This window comes from Hemibagrus wyckioides, linkage group LG29, assembly GCF_019097595.1.
Source record: "Hemibagrus wyckioides isolate EC202008001 linkage group LG29, SWU_Hwy_1.0, whole genome shotgun sequence".
Classification (NCBI taxonomy): Eukaryota; Metazoa; Chordata; class Actinopteri; order Siluriformes; family Bagridae; genus Hemibagrus; species Hemibagrus wyckioides.
The window spans coordinates 19,684,072-19,696,549 of NC_080738.1; the positions used below are offsets into that span (position 1 = coordinate 19,684,072).

A 12,478-nucleotide genomic window follows, 5' to 3' on the forward strand; every position below is an offset into this window, starting at 1 on the left:
CTTAACCTAACTTACTCAATACACACTTAATGCTACAATTAATTAAATTTAACTTACACACTATCCTACACTTTATTGCTAAACTTAATTGCTACTTTTTTATTTTTTTCACTTCACTTAATCATCTTCTCTGACTTTTGCCTTTTTCTCCACACTTTCCTCGCTTTCTCTTGTAGCGCGTTTCAATAAAAACCTGTCCAAGGAGGTTTGTTTCTTCCTCCCTTTCAAAATGTTTGGAAAATGAGTGATGAAGTGTCTTTACACAGCGCCAACGCACGACCTGGAGAGATCACCACGTGGACTGACCACTCGCTGGGCGACCGAGTGACGGGTGGAGTAAGCTCGCGCGCTCGTTACTCGGAAAACTCGTAAGTTGATTCACTCGTTAGTCGAGGTTTCACTGTATAATAAAGGCATCTTAAACATTTAAATAAACCGCTTAAATAACCCATTAATAAATGAATGAACTAACTCACAAATAATACATGAGCTAGTCTCTGTTGCTCCACTAGAGGGCAGATTAAAGCAATAAATTCAGGACCTAATCCTCACTACAGGAGTAAATGCTTATATAATCCTTTATGTTTTTTAATCTTATAAAAATTAATCGGAAACTATATTCATTATTACCATTTTTTTTATTATTATGGGGTATTTTTTCATGGAAATTTACGAGATATAATACAAAATGTGGAAAAGTTCGAGTGTGTGTGTGTGTGTGTGTGTGGTGTTCTGCAGTACACCACCTAGTGCCACCACCATCCTGTACTGTATGTAAACCGGTTCCTGAAGATGAATTAATGAATTAAAAAATGTAGTAAATTATTCAGACAACACAAGAATGTTGTCCAGCAGATATTTTCTTCAAGGAAATGTTTTAAGGGAATTAAATACTACTGTTTTTACCTTCAAATAAATGGTAAAGCTTATTTACTGCACTGTGAACTCTTACCCGTCAGGTGATATACACTTGTTTTGTTATGAATTGGTTTAATGCCTGGCTACACGCAACTCTTTTCTTTGTGATGAGGAATGCTGAATAGAGTCACCTTCTGGTGCTTTCTTTTATGCAGAAAAGAGAACCACCCATCAACTATCATCTCTTCACTGTTCAAATGCAGCTTTTCAGACATGAGACCACAGGAGGCAGTCATTCGTCACGGTACAGTATCTCAGAGCCGAAACACTTAAATCCACCGTGCCTGAAGTTCATATAAGTCTAGTTAAGTCTAATTTAAATCAAATGACTACTGTACCTGTACATTTGATTTGATTTGATTCTCACATATACAGAGAGCACTATTCTGCCTCAGATTAAAATGTCACACATAATGACATTAAAAAAAAAAAATACTATTGAGCTGGCAGATGAAATTTTAATGAGGAATGGCAGACTTAAATAACCCAAAGACACCACAGAACAGGTCCGTATTGAGTGTTTGGTAAAAGGCACAGTCATATTTTATCTGTTGCCATGGATACCATACTTGTCCAGGGTTATTAGATGTTATCAGATCTCTGTACTATTGCCAGTTTTGCCTAGATATCAGGAAAGACATACAAAAAACACTGGTAGTTGTGAGAACAGGAAATACTCAACTTTACAAATCTTATAGCTCTCAGATACCCTACATTCTTTCTCCTTTATTATTATTTACTCCCTAATAATATATCCTACTTGTTGACCTCAGTGACCTGTTTGAGGCTGTGGTTTTCTCTAAAAAAAGATCTATTACAATTCTGACTGATCCACGAACATTGTGAGAGAATGATTCTCCACATAACAATCCTGTGTGGCTTGTTTGTGGCTGCTGTGAAGTCATCCTTTGATCCAAAGAACTGGTATAGAAGATGTTTTTGACTATTATATTTCATCAGTAGTCTCAGCATTCAATATTTTGTTCTCTGACTTCAGACATTTCTTGATGACACGTCTGTTGAGACATGCCCACAGAATAACAGAAGGGCACGGCACAAAGCATGCATTTGTTACTGACACACCTTTTGTGGTTGGCCTATTTGTTCATACTTGGTTATACAATAAAAACAAAGCTTGAACTTCTCAAGCATTTATTCATAATAATAAGCAACTCTATCAACAAAAGAACAAGAGAAATAAAAAAAAATTTGGAAATAGATTTAATAATCTAAGATTTATTTTGTCATGTTCACATAGTGAGGAAAAACACTAACTGTTCCAAAACTATTAGAACAGCAAGAACAATGTATGTGTTTTGCTGTAGACAGAAGACATTCCAGTTTGAGATAGATAAAAAAAAGAGACTTTATATGGACTTTATATATTGATGTGTTAAATGACAGAATGCATACATTTTATATCAGACCACCCAGTTTGTAGGCGAGTAAAACACTGGTAGATGTTACTATGCAGAAACACTGAGCATAGACAATACAACAGTCTGTAGGCCTTCACTATCTATTTCTGTATTGGCAACATCTGTCAAATGAATGTGTAGCTTGTTTTCTGTCAGAGCCTATTAATGACATTAGATCTGACAAAGAAGATGAACATAGCGAGTTTTGACGTGGACATTGACGTGTCCCACTGCAACATTTTTACAGTGAAAGTAAAAATAAACTGCATTTATGTTAATAACAAAGGTAGCTTAACTAGCAGTACAGGTTTCAGAACCACCCAAGCACAAGCTGAAGGCCACAGCCCTTTGTCATACTGAAGTTTTTGTATGAGCTGGGGTTTAATTTCGGAGTAGATAAACACCCAAAATAGAAAGTAAAACATTGAAGTTACCAAGCAATAAAGACAAAATAAGGGGATGGCTGCTGAAATATATATATATATATATATATATATATATATATATATATATATATATATATATATGTATATATATATACCTAAACCTTAATTAATTAGTTTTATCTTTTTATTTTATTTATTTTTGTGGAAACACTGGAAAACACTTCCTCAAAAAAGTGTCAGCAAGTATCACCATGGAGTTCTGACAGTTCCTCTCAGTTCCTCAACCTCAGCTGCATCACTCCAGTTCTCACTCCAGTTGATTTGGCCTCCCTCATTAAGCTGACTTTGTTATCTATTACTTTCATGTTGTCCATGAGGGAGGGACAGTGCCTTGAAAAATATTTTCCTTTCTTGACTTTTGTTTTTTTTGTATACTGGTCACACTAAACCCAGTTGGTTGCTAGAGTGTTGCTATGGTAACCCAGTTGGTTTCTGTGGTGTTGTTAGGTGGTTGCTATGCTAATCCAGTGGGTTGTATTGGTGTTGCTAGGGTGTTACTATGAGATGGTTGCTATGGTGTTGTTAGGTGGTGGCTATGCTAACCCAGTTGGTTGCTATGGATGTTATGCTGTTGCAACTTGACAAGTGTAATAACAATCATTCCTAAATTTCGAAAGCACCCTGTTCACATATACAGCTACAGTTTTTCCACATTTTATGCTTCTATGGCAAAAATTGTAACCCATGGAGATCCTACAGTGTTTTGGATAGAAGAAGAAGAGACTTAGGAGAACTTAGGAAGCCAAATGTCGAGCTTTATTTAATATGCTGTTTATAATATTTGTACACTGATATAAAGAAGTTATATGTAGGTTTACATATGAGTGTATAACAGTTATAAACATATACTGTTAACTACACAATTGTTTAAAGAATATTCTAATTGATTTAAATGTAATAAATGACAATCATTGTACAGGCTGTTCAGATGCAGAGAAATGTTCAGGTAAATCACCCTCATTAAATCCCTAGTTTCAGCAATTAACCATAATTGTATTTCTCATATAAATCTACATAGATTTTAAGATTGAAATGCATTCTCCCATATTCCCTTTATCTTAAATATTTCTTTAAAAATAGCAAAATAGCATTCATATTAATGTTTCTGCTAAAAATAAAAAAATTCTTTACTTCAGTAGAATATATTAGATTGTTAATAGTTAATAGATAAACTCTTAATTTATTGTGTATGTTTTCTAATCAGGTCTAGAGCTAGAAGTGCAATGTCAAAGAAAGTAGAAGTGATAGAAGAGACATGCAAATCATGGAGACTGAGCTGGCAATCACTGGTGGCATTGAGTTACCTGCAAAATGTAAATATATATGTACAATTTAATGCACTTCAATATATATTTAATTTTTAATTATTTAGGCTTATTTCTAATTAATAAGCAGAAATTTATAAGTAACAGTAAAATCTGTAAATCTGTACTGACCAATCTGGGTAACCCTGATGGAGGCTGGATCAACATTAAAGTTGAAGATGGCGATTCCATTGAGAAAGACGTCTTTCACTTGGGTTGCAGTAACATTTGAACCACTAGGATCCATATAAAGCTTGCTTTCTGCAATAATAGACCCATTCCTGAAAGGGCACAAATGTAGAGATACAGGTTCAAATTCAGTCAGTTATCAACAATGACAATAACTAAATTTAACAAGAAACAAATTTTCATAAAATATCACCCTTCTTACTTAAATCGTAGAATTTGCATGAGAATGAAGTTTTTAAAGGCTTTCTTGTACAATGGTTCAACCTAAAAGAAATAAGAAATGAATCAGTTGTGTATCAACAGCAATGTCAAACATACTGATAAACTAGTCTGTCACATTTAGTACCTGATAGAGTTAAAGACAATAAATAAATAATACATAATAACCTAAAAATGTTCAAATTCATACATGCACTATGGCTTAAACATTGAATTCAATGTTGCAGTATTCGTATAAAGGAATAAAACTGAACTGAAAAATCAGACAAGTGCTAAAAGTTCTGTATTCCTTCTTTTAAGAAACCAACATTTGAACCATTATGTGTTTTTCAGGTTTTCTTATATGGCAGCAAATTGCTCAAGTGTCAAAATGACTCAAATCAAATGAATTGTAAATGGAAGCATGATCAATAAAACGTACCTGATTACGGATATTTGCAGCCTTTGCTCCAAACTGTGGGGAGCAGGTACTGGCCAGTGCTGAATCAAAGGTTTCACTGATGCTGAAGGTCAGGTTGAAAACTGCAGATGCGTTTTCTGGTGTTGGAGGTATGTTTGTTGTGCTCATGGTTAAAGATGTGTTTGTTGTCCAGTAGTTGGTCACTGTTGAGTGTGAGGATAAATGGCAGTTAGAATATCTATCAAATGAACCAATCATTCATTAAAACACAATGGCATTAAAAGTGAATACTGACCAGGAACCTGGATGACACTTATAGAATTTAGAATAATGTTCAAGTTTGAGTTGGATTTAGTCGCATTAACAAGGATGTTTTGTAGTGTAGAATTAGTTGGGATGGTGTCGTTGGCACTAAATTCAAGGCTGGAATTTGTCACAATTGAACCCTTGCTGAAACACAAGCAGAGTTAAAAACAGGGTGAAGTTCTAAATCATTGAAAGTACAAAAAACAGCTTTCAGAGCAATGATTTCATATATAATTTCTCACCTGTAACCATGAATAATCATCTGGAGGAAGTTACTGCAGTTTTGTCTGTAAAATGGTTCAAACTGAAAATATAAGAATTAATATATTTATTTGATTATAAACACTGATCTCAGGGGCATTGTCTGTTTTGTTTTGGGGTTTTCTGTCACTTTTAGGTTTAGATAGAGTTTTTAAAAAAACACTAGAAAAACTAAATAAACTTATAGAAAAGTCCAGATTCAAACAGAACTATGCCACGTCAAGGCAGTGGTCATTATGGCCATAGTATTCAAATAACACAAATATATCCAGAACATCTAACTGTTTTTATGAAAAGCTATTTTCTTTGTGGCAAAAATCCTCTTTTTCAGAAGAATAAATTAAATTGCACCTGGTAGCATTACCACTAAAGGCTTACCCTATTACGGATACTTGTAGATTTTGCTGCAAACTCTGGAGAGCTGGAATTGGCCAGTGCTGGATCAAAGGTCTCATTGATGCTAAAGACCAAGTTGAATACTGCAGCTACTGAAGAAGTGTTTGTTGTAGAGGTGTTTGTTGCCATACTTAGGGTTGAAGAGGTGTTTGTTAAAGTTGAATTCGTTGAAGTTGAATTTGTGAAAGCTGAATTTGTTAAAGTTGAGTTTGTTAAAGTTGAATTTGTTGAAGGTGAATTTGTTAAAGTTGAGTTTGTTGAATTTGAATTTGTTGAAGTTGAATTTGTTGAAGATGAATTTGTTGAAGATGAATTTGTTGAAGATGAATTTGTTAAAGTTGAGTTTGTTGAAGTTGAATTTGTTGAAGTTGAATTTGTTGAAGATGAATTTGTTGAAGGTGAATTTGTTGAAGATGAATTTGTTGAAGATGAATTTGTTAAAGTTGAATTTGTTGAAGTTGAATTTGTTAAAGTTGAATTTGTTGAAGATGAATTTGTTGAAGGTGAATTTGTTAAAGTTGAGTTTGTTAAAGTTGAATTTGTTAAAGTTGAGTTTGTTGAAGTTGAGTTTGTTGAAGTTGAATTTGTTGAAGGTGAATTTGTTGAAGGTGAATTTGTTAAAGTTGAGTTTGTTGAAGTTGTATTCATGGACATGCTTGGGGTCATGTTTGTTGTAGAGTTTGTGGTCACTGTAGGGTGTGAGGTTAAATTGCAGTAAGAATATTTATCACATGTACCAATCATTTATTAAAACACAATAGCATTAAAAGTGAATACTGACCAGGAATCTGGGTTACATTTATAGAACTTGGAATAATGTTTAAGCTTGAGTTGGATTTAGTCGCATTAACAAGGATGTTTTGTAGTGTAGAATTAGTTGGGATGGTGCCGTTGGCACTAAATTCAAGGCTGGAATTTGTCACAATTGAACCCTTGCTGAAACACAAGCAGAGTTAAAAACAGGGTGAAGTTCTAAATCATTGAAAGTACAAAAAACAGCTTTCAGAGCAATGATTTCATATATAATTTCTCACCTGTAACCATGAATAATCATCTGGAGGAAGTTACTGCAGTTTTGTCTGTAAATTGGTTCAAACTGAAAATAAAAGAATTAATATATTTATTTGATTATAAACACTGATCTCAGGGGCATTGTCTGTTTTGTTTTGGGGTTTTCTGTCACTTTTAGGTTTAGATAGAGTTTTTAAAAAACACCAGAAAAATTAAATAAACTTATAGAAAAGTCCAGATTCAAACAGAACTATGCCACGTCAAGGCAGTGGTCATTATGGCCATAGTATTCAAATAACACAAATATATCCAGAACATCTAATTGTTTTTATAAAAAGCTATTTTCTTTGTGGCAAAAATCCTCTTTTTCAGAAGAATAAATTAAATTGCACCTGGTAGCATTACCACTAAAGGCTTACCCTATTACGGATAATTGTAGATTTTGCTGCAAACTCTGGAGAGCTGGAATTGGCCAGTGCTGGATCAAAGGTCTCATTGATGCTAAAGACCAAGTTGAATACTGCAGCTACTGAAGAAGTTTTTGTTGTAGAGGTGTTTGTTGCCATGCTTAGGGTTGAAGAGGTGTTTGTTAAAGTTGAATTCGTTGAAGTTGTGTTTGTTGAAGTTGAATTTGTGCTCGGGGTTGAAGAAGTGTTTGTTGTAGAGGTGTTTGTTGCCATACTTAGGGTTGAAGAGGTGTTTGTTAAAGTTGAATTCGTTGAAGTTGAATTTGTGAAAGTTGAGTTTGTTAAAGTTGAATTTGTTGAAGGTGAATTTGTTAAAGTTGAGTTTGTTGAAGTTGAATTTGTTGAAGTTGAATTTGTTGAAGATGAATTTGTTGAAGATGAATTTGTTGAAGATGAATTTGTTAAAGTTGAGTTTGTTGAAGTTGAATTTGTTGAAGATGAATTTTTTGAAGGTGAATTTGTTAAAGTTGAGTTTGTTAAAGTTGAATTTGTTGAAGTTGAATTTGTTGAAGGTGAATTTGTTAAAGTTGAGTTTGTTAAAGTTGAATTTGTTGAAGGTGAATTTGTTAAAGTTGAATTTGTTAAAGTTGAATTTGTTGAAGATGAATTTGTTGAAGATGAATTTGTTAAAGTTGAATTTGTTAAAGTTGAATTTGTTGAAGATGAATTTGTTGAAGTTGAATTTGTTAAAGTTGAATTTGTTAAAGTTGAATTTGTTGAAGATGAATTTGTTGAAGTTGAATTTGTTGAAGATGAATTTGTTAAAGTTGAATTTGTTAAAGTTGAATTTGTTGAAGATGAATTTGTTGAAGTTGAATTTGTTGAAGTTGAATTTGTTAAAGTTGAATTTGTTAAAGTTGAATTTGTTGAAGATGAATTTGTTGAAGGTGAATTTGTTAAAGTTGAGTTTGTTAAAGTTGAATTTGTTGAAGTTGAATTTGTTGAAGTTGAATTTGTTGAAGGTGAATTTGTTAAAGTTGAATTTGTTAAAGTTGAATTTGTTGATGAATTTGTTGAAGTTGAATTTGTTGAAGATGAATTTGTTAAAGTTGAGTTTGTTGAAGTTGTATTCATGGACATGCTTGGGGTCATGTTTGTTGTAGAGTTTGTGGTCACTGTAGGGTGTGAGGTTAAATTGCAGTAAGAATATTTATCACATGTACCAATCATTTATTAAAACACAATAGCATTAAAAGTGAATACTGACCAGGAATCTGGGTTACATTTATAGAACTTGGAATAATGTTTAAGCTTGAGTTGGATTTAGTCACATTAACAAGGATGTTTTGTAGTGTAGAATTAGTTGGGATGGTGCCGTTGGCACTAAATTCAAGGCTGGAATTTGTCACAATTGAACCCTTGCTGAAACACAAGCAGAGTTAAAAACAGGGTGAAGTTCTAAATCATTGAAAGTACAAAAAACAGCTTTCAGAGCAATGATTTCATATATAATTTCTCACCTGTAACCATGAATAATCATCTGGAGGAAGTTACTGCAGTTTTGTCTGTAAATTGGTTCAAACTGAAAATATAAGAATTAATATATTTATTTGATTATAAACACTGATCTCAGGGGCATTGTCTGATTTGTTTTGGGGTTTTCTGTCACTTTTAGGTTTAGATAGAGTTTTTAAAAAACACCAGAAAAACTAAATAAACTTATAGAAAAGTCCAGATTCAAACAGAACTATGCCACGTCAAGGCAGTGGTCATTATGGCCATAGTATTCAAATAACACAAATATATCCAGAACATCTAATTGTTTTTATAAAAAGCTATTTTCTTTGTGGCAAAAATCCTCTTTTTCAGAAGAATAAATTAAATTGCACCTGGTAGCATTACCACTAAAGGCTTACCCTATTACGGATACTTGTAGATTTTGCTGCAAACTCTGGAGAGCTGGAATTGGCCAGTGCTGGATCAAAGGTCTCATTGATGCTAAAGACCAAGTTGAATACTGCAGCTACTGAAGAAGTTTTTGTTGTAGAGGTGTTTGTTGCCATGCTTAGGGTTGAAGAGGTGTTTGTTAAAGTTGAGTTTGTTGAAGTTGAATTTGTTGAAGTTGAATTTGTTGAAGGTGAATTTGTTGAAGTTGAGTTTGTTGAAGTTGAATTTGTTGAAGGTGAATTTGTTGAAGTTGAATTTGTTAAAGTTGAGTTTGTTGAAGTTGTATTCATGGACATGCTTGGGGTCATGTTTGTTGTAGAGTTTGTGGTCACTGTAGGGTGTGAGGTTAAATTGCAGTAAGAATATTTATCACATGTACCAATCATTTATTAAAACACAATAGCATTAAAAGTGAATACTGACCAGGAATCTGGGTTACATTTATAGAACTTGGAATAATGTTTAAGCTTGAGTTGGATTTAGTCACATTAACAAGGATGTTTTGTAGTGTAGAATTAGTTGGGATGGTGCCGTTGGCACTAAATTCAAGGCTGGAATTTGTCACAATTGAACCCTTGCTGAAACACAAGCAGAGTTAAAAACAGGGTGAAGTTCTAAATCATTGAAAGTACAAAAAACAGCTTTCAGAGCAATGATTTCATATATAATTTCTCACCTAAATCCATGAATGTTCATCCGGATTAAATTACTGAAGATTGTTCTGCATATTGGTTCAAACTGAAAAAAAAAGTATTCATAACTTTATTTGATTATAAACACTGACATATTTGTTGGGTCACTTCTTAGGTTTAGATAAAGTTTAAAAAAAAATACTGAAGCCTTACCGCATTAAGGACATTTGTAGCTTTTGCTGCAAACTCTGGAGAGCTGGAATTGGCCAGTGCTGGATCAAAGGTCTCATTGATGCTGAAGACCAAGTTGAATACTGCAGCTACTGAAGTTGTGTTTGTTGTAGAGGTGTTTGTCACTGTTGATTTAGAGGTTTCATTTGAATTATGATTTCCATATGTACCATACATTTGTATTGAAATTCAATATTCTTAAAATGTGCAGCACTGATTACTTGCAGTGACTGCCAGAGTACATGGTTTTAAAATGGCATTATTTGTAAATAGTGTGATTTAATGTATTTCCTATTGGTCTGGTATTATATTACATTTTCTAAATGTATTTACAGCCACATTTGTAATAAAAATAGAATGTTACATATTGTGGTCATGTCAGAGTCAGACAGTAGCACTGAATTTAACAATGCTCTTCACTTGAGCCAAAGCCATGATAGAAACTTGTCCTTAGTTTGACGTCAGATTCAGCTATAACTGAGACAGCTCTGTTTCAGACAAACTACACCCCTGTATTGTTGAGTTTGAGCTCTGAATACACACTTTGCAACTGCTTACATCTGCTGCCAAGTGGTATTGTGTTGAAACACAACAGTACAGACTCTTTGATGCTCAGCTCCAGCACATTGTTTGGTTCACAATATATTTGACTAGAGTATTTGATCTATTTGATAGTTCAAATTCCACTGTTTTATAATATTTATGCATTTTGATTAAAAAAGTAGCATAATATATTAAAATAAGGGGGACAAATCAGATTTCAGTGTAGTGCTAATATGAAAATTTTGAGAACTTTTTTGCACAACTGTAACTTTAAATTCATATCCTGAACAGCTTCTGAAGTGAGCAAGCAGCAGATTCATTGAATATGTGCATTACATTTGAGCAGGATGACGTAAGTGACTGTAGAATTCAGATTCTCAGTTGAAAAAATCAAAATGAGAAGACTTACCAGTCATACACAAAACAGTCAGTACCAGCTTCCAGTCCATTGTGGTGCTTATAATCAAAATAAAAAAAAAGGAATATATATTATACAAATATTGTATTTTGATAGTAAGTGACTAATTTGTGTCTTCTGTGTAGGAAATCTAATCAATAAAGAGCCCTGCAGTTACACAATGGATTAGACAGACAGACAGACAGGCAGATAGACAGATACTTGGTCCCTATAAATTATTTATGGAAAAAATATTATAAACATTCAATTCAACTTAAACAATTAACAAATAACTATAATTACTAAATCTATTATAACTAAAACTTATAATTATATAAACATAAATATATATATATTTATAACAAATATATATGTAAAAGTATTTAAATATATACTTTATTATACTTTGTATATTTAAAGCAATTACTTATTACATAGATAATGCCATATTTTTTATTTATTTTATTTAGTTTTTATTTATATTCAGTACACTTTACATTATAATAATATTTAAATTATTATTATTGATACACTTCATATCATTTTTCAGGCTGGTGATTCTACATAATGTCATAGATATTCTACATAATGTGACTAGGGAGAAAATAAAGTCATTACTCACCTCAGGTGTCTTCAGGTAGCAGATGTGGAGCGTTCTCTGCCCAGTGGTAGTGACAAAGTGTAAAATGTAGAGCAGGTAAATGGGATATTTAACCAGAGTAATGATGCATGTACCATACGTACTTATGCCAAACCCATGATGTCAAAAGGACCTGGGAGCCAATCACAGCTGAGGTGCTCATATACGTTGAGAACATAAAAAATAACATTACTATTAAATAATGTTTCCTACTTTTTCATGTAATCACTTTCAGTAGTATAGGGGATTTGTGAAAATAAAATCCAGAAAGTGATGGTAAATTATATAAGTTTAACCCTCTCAGACAGTCTGTTCTGTTGTTTACACTGGTACGTCACCCTAGTGTCACCTTTCTCTAAACAAAGACTGAATGCCTGAAAGAGAAAAAGATAAGTGTATTAGCAAGTATATAAAAGCACCAATGCACAAATTTAATTTGGGTCTGAAGAAAAAGCTGACCAACTTACATTCTACTACTACTACTAATAATAAGTCTCTTTCTTTGCCAGTGAAAATATCTTGAATATCATCAATTGTCTCTAGTATTTCTTATAATAAGTTTACGTTAAGCCAAATACAAAATTATGGAACCTAATTGGTTTGTTGTAATCTTAGAATAGGAGATACTAATACATTTGACCAAATTCACCATTTTCCACTTACCATTAATATAAGAAGTCCTTTGCATTAAATACTAATATTATATTTTGCATACAATATAACTAATATTAAGGTTTGCTTAATAGTAAATTGTAGTTACTAATAAATCTTCAGAGTATTTTCTATTTTCCTTTTATTGGAATGATAGCACAA

General features: G+C 32.8%; 1 protein-coding gene across 3 annotated transcripts; it reads right to left on the reverse strand.

The window, feature by feature from the left end:
- Nucleotides 1-3,528: 3,528 nt before the first annotated feature.
- LOC131348837 (uncharacterized) lies at nucleotides 3,529-11,780 on the reverse strand. Of its 3 annotated transcripts, XM_058384008.1 has the most exons (20): nucleotides 11,648-11,780; nucleotides 11,038-11,084; nucleotides 10,068-10,210; nucleotides 9,899-9,960; nucleotides 9,646-9,800; nucleotides 9,192-9,553; nucleotides 8,796-8,857; nucleotides 8,543-8,697; nucleotides 8,370-8,450; nucleotides 7,288-7,787; nucleotides 6,892-6,953; nucleotides 6,639-6,793; nucleotides 6,467-6,546; nucleotides 5,840-6,391; nucleotides 5,443-5,504; nucleotides 5,190-5,344; nucleotides 4,916-5,097; nucleotides 4,478-4,539; nucleotides 4,219-4,367; nucleotides 3,529-4,086 (listed from the first exon to the last, which is right to left on the reverse strand). In XM_058384008.1, exons 2-20 carry the CDS (start codon nucleotides 11,075-11,077, stop codon nucleotides 3,995-3,997), a joined length of 3,111 nt encoding a protein of 1,036 aa, XP_058239991.1. In that variant the 5' UTR covers nucleotides 11,078-11,084; nucleotides 11,648-11,780; the 3' UTR covers nucleotides 3,529-3,994. The 3 variants fall into 3 exon arrangements, with proteins under 3 accessions (XP_058239991.1, XP_058239990.1, XP_058239992.1); XM_058384007.1 differs by having other exon boundaries at nucleotides 5,840-6,546; nucleotides 11,648-11,779; XM_058384009.1 differs by lacking the exons at nucleotides 5,190-5,344; nucleotides 5,443-5,504; nucleotides 5,840-6,391; nucleotides 6,467-6,546 and having other exon boundaries at nucleotides 11,648-11,776.
- Between the last annotated feature and the right edge of the window lie 698 nt (nucleotides 11,781-12,478).